This window comes from Pristiophorus japonicus, unplaced genomic scaffold (genome assembly GCF_044704955.1).
Source record: "Pristiophorus japonicus isolate sPriJap1 unplaced genomic scaffold, sPriJap1.hap1 HAP1_SCAFFOLD_1322, whole genome shotgun sequence".
Classification (NCBI taxonomy): Eukaryota; Metazoa; Chordata; class Chondrichthyes; family Pristiophoridae; genus Pristiophorus; species Pristiophorus japonicus.
The window spans coordinates 20,483-36,188 of NW_027250990.1; the positions used below are offsets into that span (position 1 = coordinate 20,483).

General features: G+C 54.1%; 1 protein-coding gene across 2 annotated transcripts in view; it reads right to left on the reverse strand.

Moving 5' to 3' along the window:
* The window catches only part of LOC139242409 (histone-lysine N-methyltransferase EZH2-like), a 54,800-nt gene that overhangs the window by 976 nt on the left and 38,118 nt on the right, over window positions 1-15,706 (reverse strand). The window contains exons 10-17 of one of the 2 annotated variants that reach the window (XM_070870344.1): window positions 14,799-14,893; window positions 13,987-14,027; window positions 13,036-13,161; window positions 8,939-9,117; window positions 8,471-8,566; window positions 4,266-4,347; window positions 3,216-3,296; window positions 2,748-2,832 (exon numbers count right to left, since the gene is read on the reverse strand). In XM_070870344.1, the coding sequence (XP_070726445.1) occupies window positions 2,748-2,832; window positions 3,216-3,296; window positions 4,266-4,347; window positions 8,471-8,566; window positions 8,939-9,117; window positions 13,036-13,161; window positions 13,987-14,027; window positions 14,799-14,893 (785 nt within the window). Of the gene's footprint in view, window positions 1-2,747; window positions 2,833-3,215; window positions 3,297-4,265; window positions 4,348-8,470; window positions 8,567-8,938; window positions 9,118-13,035; window positions 13,162-13,986; window positions 14,028-14,798; window positions 14,894-15,706 lie in introns of those variants that run through there. The other variant, XR_011589173.1, reaches the window with a different exon arrangement.

Here is a 15,706-nt window from a genome sequence, read left to right on the forward strand (position 1 = left end):
GCAAAAAGTTCAGTGATTCCTTCCATCACACAATGATACAGTACAGGAGGCCATTCAGATCGTGCCTGTGCTGGCTCTGTGAGAGATCCTATTAATCCCACTCCCCCCAATGCCCTTTCCCCACAGCCCGGCAAATTTCTCCTTTGCAAGTATTTATCCAATTCCCGGTTTGAAAGTTACGATTGAATCTGCTCCCACCGCCCTTTCAGGCAGCGTGTTCCCGATCACAACAACTCGCTGCGTAAAATCATTCTCGTGACTCCTCTGGTCGGGAACCAGAGGACAGAGATTTAAGGTGATTGGAACAAGAACCAAAGGCGACATGAGGAAAAACGTTTTTACGCAGCGAGTGGTTCGGATCTGGAATGCGCTGCCTGCGAGAGTGGTGGAGGCAGATTCAATCACAGCTTTCAAAAGGGAGTTGGATAAGTTCCTGAGAGAAAAAATTTGCGGGGCTCCGGGGAAAGGACTGGCTGAGGGGCTCTTGCAGAGAGCGGGCACGGGCTCGACGGGCCGAATGGCCTCCTGTGCTGTAACCGTTCTGTGATTCGATGGTCCTTTCGTTAATTATCTTAAATCTGCGCCCTCCGGTTTCCGACCCTCCTGCCACTGGGAACAGTTTCTCCTGATCTACTCGATCAAAACCCTCATGATATTAAACACCTCGATCAAATCTCCTCTCAACCTTCTCTGCTCCAAGGAGAACAACCCCGGCCTCTCCAGTCTATCCACGTCACTGAAGTCCCTTATCCCTGGGACCATTCTGGTAATTCCCCTCTGTACCCTCTCTAACATCCTTCCTAAAGTGTGGTGCCCACAATTAGGAATATTGCACCAGCCCCTCAAACCAGCTCCACCAATCAGATCATGGCTGATCTGCAACCCAGCTCCGTATACAGGTGCAGTGTCGAAAATACCGAGTTCCGGAATCCAGACCCTACCGACCTCGGGGTCTCCTTGCCGGCTGGCCCACCTGAACACTTCCTCCTCGGTGGGGACCCCCCCCCCCCTCACGCCCTGCTTTCTGACATTCCGAAATCCGGAATACCGGAACCTGGGCTCGGGTGTTTTCAGATTCGTGACGTCAGAAAGACGATCGAAAGCCGGGAATCCGGAACAGCTTTGGTCCCGAGGGTTCGGGATTTTCGGTGCTTCACCTGTACCCATCTTTGGCCTGTATCCCTTAACACCTTTGGTTAACAGAAAGCTATCAATCTCCGATTTAAAATTAACAATTGGTCTAGCATGAATTGCTGTTTGCGGAAGAGAATTCGACACAATTTTGGTAAAAGTTTAGAAGTGTTTCTTAATTTCACTCCTGAAAGGTCTGGCTCTAATTTTTAGACTCTGTCCCCCTCATCCGCGACTCCCTAACCAGCGGGAGTAGTTTCTCTCTATCTACTCTATCTGTTCCAGTTAATAGCTTGAAAACTTCAATTAGCTCACCCCCTTAATCTGTTAAATTCTAAGGAATACAACGTAATTTGTGTAATCAATTGAACATAATATTCCAGCCGCAATGTGCCATATTCCAATTCTAAATGCAGGGCCTAACCAGTGTTTAATAAAGGTTTAGTATACCATACTTGCTTTTGTCAGCTGTCACTGAGTGGGCAGCACTCTCTCCTCTGAAGGTCGTGGGTTCACCTCCCACTCCAGAGACTTGAGCACAAAAATCTAGGCTGACACTCCCAGTGCAGTACTGAGGGAGTGCTGCACTGTCGGAGGTGCCATCTTTTGGATGAGACCTTAAACCGAGGCCAGGTGTACCGAGAACCCTTCCTGCTCGCCCCGCACAGCCCAGGAGCGTCGGTTCCTGCGTTAAAGTTTGCACATGCGTGAACCTCTTAAAGGGGCCATGCACCCAAAAAATATTACGGGGAATATTGCCGTCTACTCTCTCAGGTAGACTTAAAGGATCCCATGGCACTATTTCGAAGAGCAGGCGAGTTCTCCCCGGGGTCCTAGCCAATATTTATCCCTCCACCAACAGCACTTAAAAAACACATTATCTGATCATTATCACATTGCTGTTTGTGGAAGCTTGCTGTGCACAAATTGTCTGCCGCGTTTCGCACATTACAACAGTGACTACACTCCAAAAGTACTTCATTGGCTGTGAAGTGCTTTGGGACATCCAGTGGTTGTGAAAGACGCTGTATTTTGTACTCTGTGCCTCTGTTTATAAAGCCAAGGATTCCGTATGCTTTTCTTTAAAAACAGCCTTCCCAACTTGTCTTGCCAAATATTTCGATATGTGAACCCCCAGGTGTCTCTGGTCTTGCACCACTCTTATAATTGTAGCATTTAGTTTATTTTGCCTCTTCCTACCAAAATACACACACGCGGCGTGGGTGCGGAACAGAGCCTCTCGCATGTTGCTGGGTCGGTCCCTTACACACGGCACTGCCCACAGACTGAGTACAGGGAGTGACCAGCTGATCACTGACTGTCCAATTGGGCACAGGGAGTGACCAGCTGATCACTGACCGTCCAATTGGGCACAGGGAGTGACCAGCTGATCACTGACCGTCCAATTGGGCGCAGGGAGTGACCAGCTGATCACTGACCGTCCAATTGGGCGCAGGGAGTGACCAGCTGATCACTGACCGTCCAATTGGGCACAGGGAGTGACCAGCTGATCACTGACCGTCCAATTGGACACAGGGAGTGACCAGCTGATCACTGACCAGATGCGGGATTCTCATTCACTTGGAGGTTGGTGAAGATTTAGTTTTAGATTTCACCTGTAATCGAAGAACAATTCCTCGCCGGTCTGGATCACTCTTTTGGCAAAAATCCCGATTCGGTGATCGCCGTTCACCATGACAACTGGAAAAAAAGAAGACGAATCATCGCTGTCCAGAATGAATCCCCTCTGGGGTCGGGGGTTGCGGGTCGTGGGGTCGGGCACCGTGGGGTCAGGGGTTGCAGGTTTGTGGGTCGGAGGTCGCAGGGTCAGGCACTGCAGGGTTGGGGGTCGCGGGTGTCAGGCACCTCAGGGTTAGGGGGGCTCGGAGGGTTGAGGGTTGCGAACCCACTGTGAGACCTAGGCAGGTGGGGAAAGTGAATTGCTCACATTCTCCCCAGGCCCTTCACCCAATCCTATCCTCCTCCCCTCTCTCATTCCTCCCCCTTCCTCCACCCGCTCACCCTCCCCCCCACCCCATCTCCGCCCTTTTACACATCCTGAACCCCACCCCCTGCCCCCTTACCTTTAGCGTAACAGTTGGGATTAACGGAGTGATTTGCGAATCGGATTTTGTTCCCTTTGCGCGTCGCATCAACAACAAAATCTACAAAACAGGAATGAAAACGTTGATGGAGCGAGACCCCGATTAACCCCACCCTCCAATCCCTCCCCCTCCCCCTCCGACCCCTCCACTGATTACCCCTCCCCCTCCGACCATTACACCTCCCTCCAACCCTGACCCCCAGTTATTTCTCCCCCTCCAAGTCCCACCCTTTCCCTCCGGGCAGAACTGTAAGGAGCAGATAATCCCTAAAGATTAGACACCGAGTGCAGCAACTCCCGGGCCAGGAGTACCAGGTGGTCACTCCGTGGCACCAGGTTCCTATAAAATGCGCAGTGGCCCGGACCCACCCTCCCCCGCTCTCCGGGCACACCCACCCCCGCTCTCCGGGCACCCTCCCCCACTCTCCGGGCACACCCACCCCCACCCCCGCTCTCCGGGCACCCTCCCCCACTCTCCGGGCACACCCACCCCCGCTCTCCGGGCACCCTCCCCCGCTCTCCGGGCACCCTCGCCGCTCTCCAGGCACCCTCCCCGATCTCCGGGCTCCCTCCCCGCTCTCCGGGCACACCCACCCCCGCTCTCCGGGCACACCCACCCCCGCTCTCCGGGCACCCTCCCCCGATCTCCGGGCTCCCTCCCCGCTCTCCGGGCACACCCTCCCCGCTCTCCGGGCACACCCACCCCCGCTCTCCGGGCACCCTCCCCCGATCTCCGGGCTCCCTCCCCGCTCTCCGGGCACACCCTCGCCGCTCTCCAGGCACACCCTCCCCCGCTCTCCGGGCACCCTCCCCCGCTCTCCGGGCACACCCTCCCCCACTCTCCGGGCACACCCTCCCCCGCTCTCCGGGCACACCCTCCCCCGCTCTCCGGGTGCACGCCTGCACTCAGACACAGTTTCCTGGTCAGAGCTGTCGAAGGCCCCACAGCTGCCCAAACACAGCAACACTCGGCAGGCAAAGCACGAGACCGATCACCAACGGTCCGGACAGAGCGAGCTGGAGCACTGACCGTTGTTCAGATTGAAGAGGAAGCTGGACATGTATTTATCGTAGACTTTCCCACGTCGGTCTGCTTCATCCTGAGATATAATCTGCAAGGAAAACAGATCCAGGGTCAGAGACCCCCCAGCATTGCTTGCTAAGCTGCATTGAGTGCCCGCTTCTCCTCCCCGGCCCAGGTAACTCCCGTGGCCTCAACGCATGAACTCAGCACTGGGTCATGTGACTGGCGATAGCCTGTGATCTTCCAAAATTCCCCAATTCAGGAACAATCCCAGCGGATTAGAAGGTAGCAAGTGTAATTATTCAAGAAAGGAGAGAGAGAAAACAGGGAACTACAGGCCAGTTAGCCTGACATCAATCATAGAAATTTACAGCGCAGAAGGAAGCCATTTCGGCCCATCGTGTCCACGCCGGCTGACAAAGAGCCGCACGGCCCTCGGTCAACAGCCCTGAAGGTTACATATAAACCTGTGACCAATGATGGAAAGGTAAAGAGCACCCAGCCCAACCAGTCCGTCTCACACAACTGCAACAACCTTTACACTGAAACATTCTACACTCCACCCCAACCGGAGCCATGTGATCTCCTGGGAGAGGCAAAAACCAGATAAAAACCCAGGCCAATTTAGGGGGAAAAAATCTGGGAAAATTCCTCTCCGACCCATCCAGGCAATCAAAACTAGTCCAGGAGATCACCCTGGCCGTATTCGATTCCCTGAAGTACTTAACATTATATCTGCGCCGGCCAACAAGAGGTTATCCAGTCTAATCCCAATTACCAGCTCTAGGTCCGTAACCCTGCAGGTTACTGCACGTTAAGTGCTCATCCAACCATCTTTTAAAAGTGGTGAGGGTTTCTGCATCCACCACGCTTCCACGCACAGCCCTCTGCATAAAGAAGCCCCCCCTCCCCCCAAATCCCCTCTAAACCTTCCACCAACCACCTTAAAACTATGCCCTCTCGCTGGGGAAATACCACCAATGATGCCTCCGCAAAATGCTGCAAATCCCCTGGGAGGACAGACACACCAAAGTCAGTGTTCTTGATCAGGCCAACATCCCCAGCATCGAAGCACTGACCACACTCGACCAGCTCTACTGGGCAGGCCACATTGTTCGCATGCCTGACACGAGACTCCCAAAGCAAGCGCTCTACTTGGAACTTCTACACAGCAAGTGAGCCCCAGGTGGGCAGAGGAAATGTTACAAGGACACCCTCAAAGCCTCCTTGATAAAGTGCGACATCCCTACCGACACCTGGGAATCCCTGGCCCAAGACCGCCCTAAGTGGAGGAAGAGCATCCGGGAGGGTGTTGAGCACCTCGAGTCTCATCGCCGAGAGCATACAGAAATCAAGTGCAGGCAGCAGAAGGAGCGTGCGGCAAACCAGACTCCCCACCCACCCTTTCCTTCAACCACTGTCTGTCCCACCTGTGACAGAGACTGTGATTCCCGTATTGGACTGTTCAGTCACCTGAGAACTCACTTTTAGAGTGGAAGCAGTACTCCAGCTGCGGCCTAACCAAAGTATTATACAATTTAAGCAGAACCTTCCTGCTCTTGTATTCTATGCCTCGGCCAATAAAGGCAAGCATTCCGTATGCCTTCTTAACCACCTTATCCACCTGGTCTGCTATTTCAGGGATCTGTGGACAAGTACCCCACTGGAAACATCCTTCCAGTCACAAAAACATCCATCACTCATTACCCTTTGCTTCCTACCTCAATCATCGGGAAATTGCTGGAATCCATTGTTAAGGAAGCGGTATCAGGGCATTTAATCATAACATGATTAGGCAGAGTCAACATGGTTTTGTAAAAGGGAAATCGTGTTTGACAAATTTATTAAGAGTTTTTTGAGGAAGTAACTAGCAGGATAGATAAAGGGGAACCAGTGGATGTAGTATATTTGGATTTGCAAAAGGTGTTCAATATTGTGTCAAATAAAAGGTCATTACACAAGATAAGGGCTCATGGGGTTGGAGCAATATATTAGCATGGATAGAGGATTGGTTAATGGACAGAAAACAGAGAGTAGGATAAACGGGTCTTTTTCACATTGGCAAGCTGTAACTAGTGGGGCTTGATTGATTCTTGGGGTGAGAGTGTTGTCCCATGAGGAGAGATTGTGTAGAATGGGCCTGTGCTCTCTGGAGTTTAGAAGAATGAGAGGTGATCTCATTGAATCCTACAAGATTCTGAAGGGGATTGACAGGGTAGATGCTGAGAGATTGTTTCCCCCGGGCTGGAGTGTCGAGAACCAGGGGTCACAGTCTCAGGATAAGGGGTCGGCCATTTAAGACTGAGATGAGGAGGAATTTCTTCACTCAGAGTGGGGTGAATCTTTGGAATTCTCGGCCCCAGAGGTCTCTGAATATATTTAAGGCTGAGATTGATAGATTTTTAGACTCTAGAGGAATCGAGGGATATGGGGATCGGGCAGGAAAGTGAAGTTCAGGTCGAAGGTCAGCCGTGATCTTATTGAAACATAGAAACATAGAAACATAGAAAATAGGTGCAGGAGTAGGCCATTCGGCCCTTCTAGCCTGCACCGCCATTCAATGAGTTCATGGCTGAACATTCAACTTCAGTACCCCATTCCTGCTTTCTCGCCATACCCCTTGATCCCCCTAGTAGTAAGGACCTCATCTAACTCCTTTTTGAATATATTTAGTGAATTGGCCTCAACAACTTTCTGTGGTAGAGAATTCCACAGGTTCACCACTCTCTGGGTGAAGAAGTTCCTCCGCATCTCGGTCCTAAATGGCTTACCCCTTATCCTTAGACTGTGACCTCTGGTTCTGGACTTCCCCAACATTGGGAACATTCTTCCTGCATCTAACCTGTCTAACCCCGTCAGAATTTTATATGTTTCTATGAGGTCCCCTCTCATTCTTCTGAACTCCAGTGAATGACGGAGCGGGCTCGAGGGGCCAAATGGCCGATTGCTGCTCCTGTTTCTTATGTTCTTATATTCCATAAACTTGAGCTCATGCAAAACGCTGCTACCCGTATCCTAACTTGCACCCAGTCCCAATCACCCATCACCCCGTGTCCTAACTCGCACCCAGTCCCACTCACCCATCACCCCCTGTGCCCACTGTCCCGTGCCCTAACTCGCACCGAGTCCCGTTCACCCATCACCCCCTGTGCTCACTGCCCGTGTCCTAACTCGCACCGAGTCCCGCTCACCCATCACTCCCTGTGCTCACTGTCCCGTGTCCTAACTCGCACCGAGTCCCACTCACCCATCACTCCCTGTGCCCTGTGTCCTAACTCGCACCGAGTCCCGCTCACCCATCACTCCCTGTGCTCACTCCCCGTGTCCTAACTCGCACCGAATCCCGCTCAACCATCACTCCCTGTGCTCACTCCCCATGTCCTAACTCGCACCGAATCCCGCTCAACCATCACTCCCTGTGCTCACTGACCCGTGTCCTAACTCGCACCGGGTCCCGCTCACCCATCACCCCCTGTGCTCACTGCCCCGTGTCCTAACTCGCATCCAGTCCCACTCACCCATCACCCCCTGTGCTCACTGCCCCGTGTCCTAACTCGCACCGAGTCCCGCTCACCCATCACCCCCTGTACTCGCTGACCCGTGTCCTAACTCGCACCCAGTCCCACTCACCCATCACCCCCTGTGCTCACTGCCCCGTGTCCTAACTCGCACCGAGTCCCGCTCACCCATCACCCCCTGTGCTCGCTGACCCGTGTCCTAACTCGCACCCAGTCCCACTCACCCATCACTCCCTGTGCTCGCTGCCCCGTGTCCTAACTCGCACCGAGTCCCACTCACTCATCACCCCCTGTGGTCACTGCCCCGTGTCCTAACTCGCACCCAGTCCCACTCATCCATCACCCACTGTGGTCACTGCCCCGTGTTCTAACTCGCACCCAGTCCCACTCACCCATCACCCCCTGTGCTCACTGCCCCGTGTCCTAACTCACACCGAGTCCCACTCACCCATCACTCCCTGTGGTCGCTGACCCGTGTCCTAACTCACACCGAGTCCCACTCACCCATCACTCCCTGTGCTCGTTGACCTACACTGGCTCCTGGTCCAGCAATGCCTCAATTTCAAATTCTCATCCTCGTGTTGGAATCCCTCCATGACCTCGCCCTCTCCCTATCTCTGTAACCTCCTCCAGCCCCACAATCCCTCAAACCCTTCATGTATCGTTCCCTTCGCCCCACCAGTGACGACCAACCTCTCCACAGTATTCCGAAATGAACTCGTTTTTCTGGACTGATTCCTTGATGAAGGTTCCCCATCCGGCCACGTCCGACGGAGCGATTAACAGGTGCTGGGAAAAAAAGAGGAATCAGTGAGAATCCCACAGATGGTAACGGCTCCTTCCCCTGAATCCAGTGTCCAGTGGCTGGAGAGGTTTGTACATGGCCCACGGCACACCGGTTAGTCAGGGGGTAGGGGATCCCTCGCTGTTTCTCCTCCATCTCTCCCTCCCCACCCCGCTCCCCAACTCCTCTCCCCCGGCAAGAATAGCAGTGCAGTGCCCCGCTGCATTGTGGGTTTGTCCCGTCTGGCTGCTCTGGAGAGCAGGTTAATCATGGGACCCCACGGGGTCAGAGGTTAAACTCTGTCCATTCCATGGAGAGACTCCCGGCCTCACTGTGACCCCCGACTTCACTGTGACCCCCGACCTGGTCTAAAGTACCTTCTTGAGACCACGTTGGATGCTGCAGTTCTTGCAGGAGACGACCTTGCTGTCCCAGTGATCTGCGGCCCCACAGGTGTGGCACAGGTCTGGGTCACACTCGCGCACAGCCAGGTAGCAGGGGCACTGCTTCGTGTTACACTGTGTCTTGCAGCGGCAGCCAGGAAAACGGTTCTGGCCTGAGAAAACATTTCAAACATTCAATGAGAAATTTTGCTAAACTCTTGTTAGGAGCAGGAGTCGGCCATTCGGCCCCTCGAGCCTGCTCCCCCATTCAACAAGATCACGGCTGATCTTCTACCTCAACACTTTCCTGCACTGTGCCCATATCCCTTGATTCCCTTAGTATCCAAAAATCTATCGATCTTTGTCTAGACTCCCCAGCCCAGGGGAAACATCCTCCCAGCATTCACCCTGTCAAACCCCCTCAGAATTTTGTATGTTTCAATGGGATCACCTCTCATTCTTCTAAACTCTAATGAATATTGGTCTAGTCTGCTCAATCTCTCCTCAGAGGACAATCCCCCCATCCCAGGAATCAGACTGGTGAACCTTTGCTGCACTCCCTCTATGGATGTATATAAGGAGACCAGAACTGTGCACAATACTCCAGGTGTGGTCTCAGTAAGTATAACGACAGTAAGACGTCTTTACTCTTACACTCAAATCCTCCTGTAATAAAGGCCAACATTCCATTAGCTTTGTGAATTGCTTGCGGGTTGAATGTTTTCAGCCCTTCCCTGCTGCGACTGACTGCGGCTGACGATGGAGGCCTCAACCTGTTAATGACGGTTCGGAGTTATTGGGCCGAAAATTCCGGCCTCTCTGTGTGTGGGCACGGAGTGTGCGTGGTCCCGGTGAGGCCTCGCAAAAGCCGGATCTCGGGGCGCGATGTGCATGCGCCGAAAACCGGCTTTTCCGATCGGTCAAGATTTCTCCGTACAGATCCTGCCCATCCCCGGGAGAAGGGCATCGTGCGGGAGAGATCGGGCTGTTTGCCCAACTCATGCCCAGCGAACGTTCTTCAAACTTTTACACCTGGTAAAGGCAGGCGCACAGCTTACTATTACCAGCATAAAACTTAAAACTTAGGAAAATTTAATTTAAACGCTTATTTTTATATTAAAAAACCTGTCCATTAAGGTAAGTTTATTTTTTAACACTATTAAAACACATTTAAAAAAAAAAATCCAAAAAATATATTTTTTCTAAAACATTTAATTACATTTAATTTTAATTAATTTTAAATATGTGAGGTGTTTATTTATTTATTATGCTGTGTTTCGGTGTTTTAAGGATTTTTCTCATTGATAGTAATGGCAGTCTGTGAGGGTCTATGGAGCGTCCTCCTCCGTTTCGGATGCCCCCAAAAGTTTGTCAACATCATTCGCCTGCTTCATGACGACATGCAGGCCGTGATCATTACCAACGGATCAGTTACAGACCCAATTCATGTCCGGACCGGGGTCAAACAGGGCTGAGTCATCGCTCCAACCCTCTTCTCACCTCGCCGCCATGCTCCACCTCACAATCAACAAGCTCCCCGCTGGAGAGGAACTAAACTACAGAACCAGTGGGAAGCTGTTTAACCTACACCGCCTCCAGGCCAGGTCCAAGACCACCCCATCCTTTGTTGCTGAACTGCAGTACGCGGATGACGCCTGCGTCTGCGCACATTCTGAGGCCGAACTCCAGGATATAGTCGATGTATTCACTGAGACGTACGAAAGCATGGGCCTTACGCTTAACATCCGTAAGACAAAGGTCCTCCACTAGCCTGTCCCCGCCGCACTGCACTGCCCCCCCAGTCATCAAGATTCACAGCGCGGCCATCGACAACGTGGACCATTTCCCATACCTCGGGAGCCTCTTATCAACAAAAGCAGACACTGATGCGGAGATTCAACATCGCCTCCAGTGCCTCCAGTGCAGCCTTCGGCCATCTGAGGAAAAGAGTGTTTGAAGACCAGGCCCTCAAATCTACCACCAAGCTCACGGTCTACAGGGCTGTAGTAATACCCGCCCTCCTGTATGGATCTGAGGCATGGACGATGTACAGAAGACACCTCGAGTCGCTGGAGATATATCACCGCAAGATTTTTCCGCAAGATCCTGCAAATCCCCGGGAGGACAGGCGCACCAACATCAGTGTCCTCATCCAGGCCAACATCCCCAGTATTGAAGCACTGACCACACCCGATCAGCTTCACTGGGCAGGCCACATAGTACGCATGCCAGATTCGAGCAAATGCTTTATGCGGAGCTCCTTCACAGGAAACGAGCCAAAGGTGGGCAGCGGAAACGTTACAAGGACACCCTCAAGGCCTCCCTGGTAAAGTGAGACATCACCACTGACACCTAGGAGTCCCTGGCCGAAGACCGCCCGAGGTGGAGAAAGTGCATCCGGGAGGGCGCTGAGCTCTTCGAATCTCAACACTGCGAGCGTGAAGAGGTCAGGCGCAGGCAGCGGAAGGAGCGTGCGGTAAACCAGCCCCACCCCCCCACCCTTCCCTCGATGAATGTCTGTCCCACCTGTGACAGGGTCTGTGGCTCTCGTATTGGACTGTTCAGCCACCAAAGAACTCACTTCAGGAGTGGAAGCGAGTCCTCCTTGATTCCGAGGGACTACCTATGATGATGACACACAGAGCTCCCATGTTTATCAATGGAATACTGCCCAGTGATTGGTGGTCCCGGCCCATGTGACTCCTGCATGTCGGAACGTACGGGGAAGTCCTGTTCCCAAATGCTGCGCAGTGAATCCTGGCCTCCGACCAGGAACCCACCCTCCTCCGGGACCACCAGCTATTTTCGTTGATTTTTTTTCTGGTCGGATGCGTTCGTACGAAGGAAGCCTCCGACTGCAATTTCTCCCCCAATTCAATAGGCCAAGCCCAGCCTTGACCCAGGCTTTCTCTACCAGGTGCAAGCCTATGAGTGTACAGGGCCTGAGGCTCCTGAGTGTCTGAGCTCACCGCACTGAAATTCCTCTTCACTAATCTGGCAACTCGTTTCAGGTTTTTGGTTCCTGACTTGTTCATATTTTGAGCACCTATATTTTTGGTTTCTTCAGATTTAAGCAGCATTTACACTCAGTCACCGATGCTCCTCGTCTGTGTCCCAAACTCTAAGACCCGTTAACCGGTGGTTCCATAGCTCTGGGTGGGTAAACTCCTCCCATCCCCACTCCCCCACCCCCCGCCTGTGCAGCACCCAGCCCCCCCCACCCCCAGCTCCCCCACCCCCCCCCCCACCCGCCCAGCTCCCCCCCCCCCCACACCCAGCTCCCCCACCCCCCCCCCACACAGCTCCCCCCCCCCCACCCCCAGCTCCCCCCCAACCCCCCCCCCACCCGGCCAGCTCCCCCACCCCCCCCCCACCCCCAGCTCCCCCACCCTCCCCCACACACAGCTCCCCCACCCCACCCCCAGCTCCCCCCCCACCCTCACCCGCCCAGATCCCCCACCCCCCCCCCCACCCGCCCAGCTCCCCCATCCCCAGCTCCCCCACCCCCCCCACACACAGCTCCCCCACCCCCAGCTCCCCCCCACCCCCACCCGCCCAGATCCCCCACCCCCCCCACCCGCCCAGCTCCCCCACCCCCCCCCACACAGCTCCCCCACCCCCCCCCACACACAGCTCCCCCACCCCCAGCTCCCCACACCCCCCCCCCCCACACCCAGCTCCCCCACCCCCCCCCCACACACAGCTCCCCCACCCCCCCCCACACACAGCTCCCCCACCCCCAGCTCCCCCACCCCCCCCACACCCAGCTCCCCCACCCCCCACCCCACACACAGCTCCCCCATCCCCAGCTCCCCCACCCCCCCCACACACAGCTCCCCCACCCCCAGCTCCCCCCCCACCCCCACCCGCCCAGCTCCCCCACCCCCCCCCCACACACAGCTCCCCCACCCCCACCCGCCCAGATCCCCCACCCCCCCCCACACACAGCTCCCCCACCCCCAGCTCCCCCACCCACCCCCCCACACCCAGCTCCCCCACCCCCCCACCCCACACACAGCTCCCCCACCCCCAGCTCCCCCACCCCCCCACTCTCCGCCCCCCGGGAGGGGCCGGGCCGCACGATTGCTCACACTCGTGGCTGCACTGACAGAATTTCTCACAGAAGTTCTGCGCAGTGACGCAGGGACAGGTGACGTCACAGTTGCGCTCGGGGTGGTCACATGGCTGGTAATTGTAAACCTGATTGGAGGAATTATCTGAAACACAAGAAAGTGCAGAAAGTTAAAATAAACCCACGAACCCAAGTAATTCCCCCAAAAATAAACAACCACCAAATTCCTTCCCCACCCCCTCTAAAACCCCATTATCCCGAAGCCCCTTACCCTACCCCACAGTACAAAATTAGGAGTCATTGGTCAGAGGTCACACACACACACACACACACACGGAGCATTGGTCAGAGGTCACACACACACACACACACGGAGCATTGGTCAGAGGTCTCACACACACACACACACGGAGCATTGGTCAGAGGTCTCACACACACACACACACACGGAGCATTGGTCAGAGGTCACACACACACACACACACACACAGGGGGCATCGGTCAGAGGTCACACACACACACACACACACACAGGGGGCATCGGTCAGAGGTCACACACACAGGGGGCCTCGGTCAGAGGTCACGCACATACAGGGGGCATCGGTCAGAGGTCACACACACACAGGGGGCATCGGTCAGAGGTCACACACACACACGGGGCATCGGTCAGAGGTCACACACACAGGGGGCCTCGGTCAGAGGTCACGCACATACAGGGGGCATCGGTCAGAGGTCACACACACACAGGGGGCATCGGTCAGAGGTCACACACAAACAGGGGGCATCGGTTATAGGTCACACAAACAAGGGACATCGGTCAGAGGTTACACACACACACAGGGGGCATCGGTCAGAGGTCACACACACACAGAAGGCATCAGTCAGAGGTCACACACACACAGGTCAGACGGAGACTGGTTGATTGTACGTTGACTGCTCCCAGAGGGCAAGTGAGGGTGGGCACACTGACCTTTCTTCAGTTGAATCCTCCTGCAGTGTGCCGCCCACAGCCTGCAACACAGACGAGATTGAAAGGCTTGTTGTGTCCCAGTTGCAGTGTTCATAGATCAGTGTTTATAAAGTGAAGTACAGGACACGTCACTGAGTCACTGGCCTGCTTCTGACAGCAGTGGGGAGGGGAGTAAGGTGAGAGGACAGACTTTCCAAGCCTCACCCCCTGCCCCCCCCCCCGCCCCGCCCTGCCCCCACCAATGCCCCTCATTCTCCTGCAAAGGGCCAGTGCTTCGATTCTGCAAACACAGCGCAACGGTCAATCCGTATGTCACTGTCTGTCGCTGACTCTGGACCATTACTGAACACCTGCTAAAGACCAAACCCCTCAACGTTAGCTAGAAATTCTCAGTGAGCCTGGTCCCAGAAGATGCCAATACAGTTACCAAGTCTCTGTGCTTCTCTAACCGACACAAGACAAACAGCATCTGTGCAGCTCCTCTGGAGTGCCATTCAGCCCATCGTGTCTGTGCAGACCCTTTGCTAGAGCTATCTAGAACTAATCCCACCGCACTTCTCTCTCTCTCTGTTTCAGGTTATTTTATTGATTCTAGCATTAACCCATCCCACCAACACCGAGCTCCCACGGTCAAGGCTGAAAGTCAACCCTGGAAACTCACTTCCTCGGTTCTGTGAACCTTCACTCACCTGCATTGATCTTCACACTCCCGCCCGCGCGCTCCCGCCCGCGCGCTCCCGCCCGCGCGCTCTCGCCCGCGCGCTCCCGCCCGCGCGCTCCCGCCCGCGCGCTCCCGCCCCACGCGCTCTCACCTGTGCTTTCTTTTTTTTTTCTGTGGAGACAGGATCTGATCATCGGTGGGCACCTTATGAATAATGGCAGATTCCTTCACCGCAAACTCGTACACCTGGAGAGAGGGCACATGGCTCAGAGAAACATTCAGCCCCTCGAGCTTGTTCTACTATTTCATCAGATCATCGCTGAACTTTATCTTAACTCCATTTTCCCACTTTAGCTCCATGTCCAGCGATATCCTTACCCAACTGTCCACATACTCCTTCCCCTCCCTTATGTGTCGGAGTGTCTCCAACGCACAGTCCAGCTCAATGACTCTGAGCCGGAGAGATTCGAGGGATAGTGGTGCACTGGTTGTAATTTACCAACATTTCCTGGACTCTGGGGAGGTCCCAGCAGATTGTAAAACTGCAAATGTAACACCCCTATTTAAATAAGGAGGCAGACAAAAAGCAGGAAACTATAGACCAGTTAGCCTAACATCTGCAGTTGGGAAAATGTTGGAGTCCATTATTAAAGAAGCAGTAGCAGGATATTTGGAAAAGCAAAATTCGGTCAGGCAGAGTCAGCATGGATTTATGAAGGGGAAGTCATGTTTGACAAATTTGGTGAAATTCTTTGAGGATGTAATGAACAGGATGGATAAAGGGGAACCTGTGGATGTGGTATATTTGGACTTCCAGAAGGCATTTGACAAGGTGCCACATAAAAGATTATTGCACAAGATAAAACGTTCACGGAGTTGGGGGTAATATATTAACATGGATAGAGGATTGGCTAACTAACAGAAAACAGAGAGTCGGGATAAATGGTTCATTCTCGGATTGACAACCAGTAACTAGTGGGGTGCCACAGGGATCAGTGCTGGGACCCCAGCTATTTACAATCTATATTAACGACTTGGAAGAAGGGACTGAGTGTAACA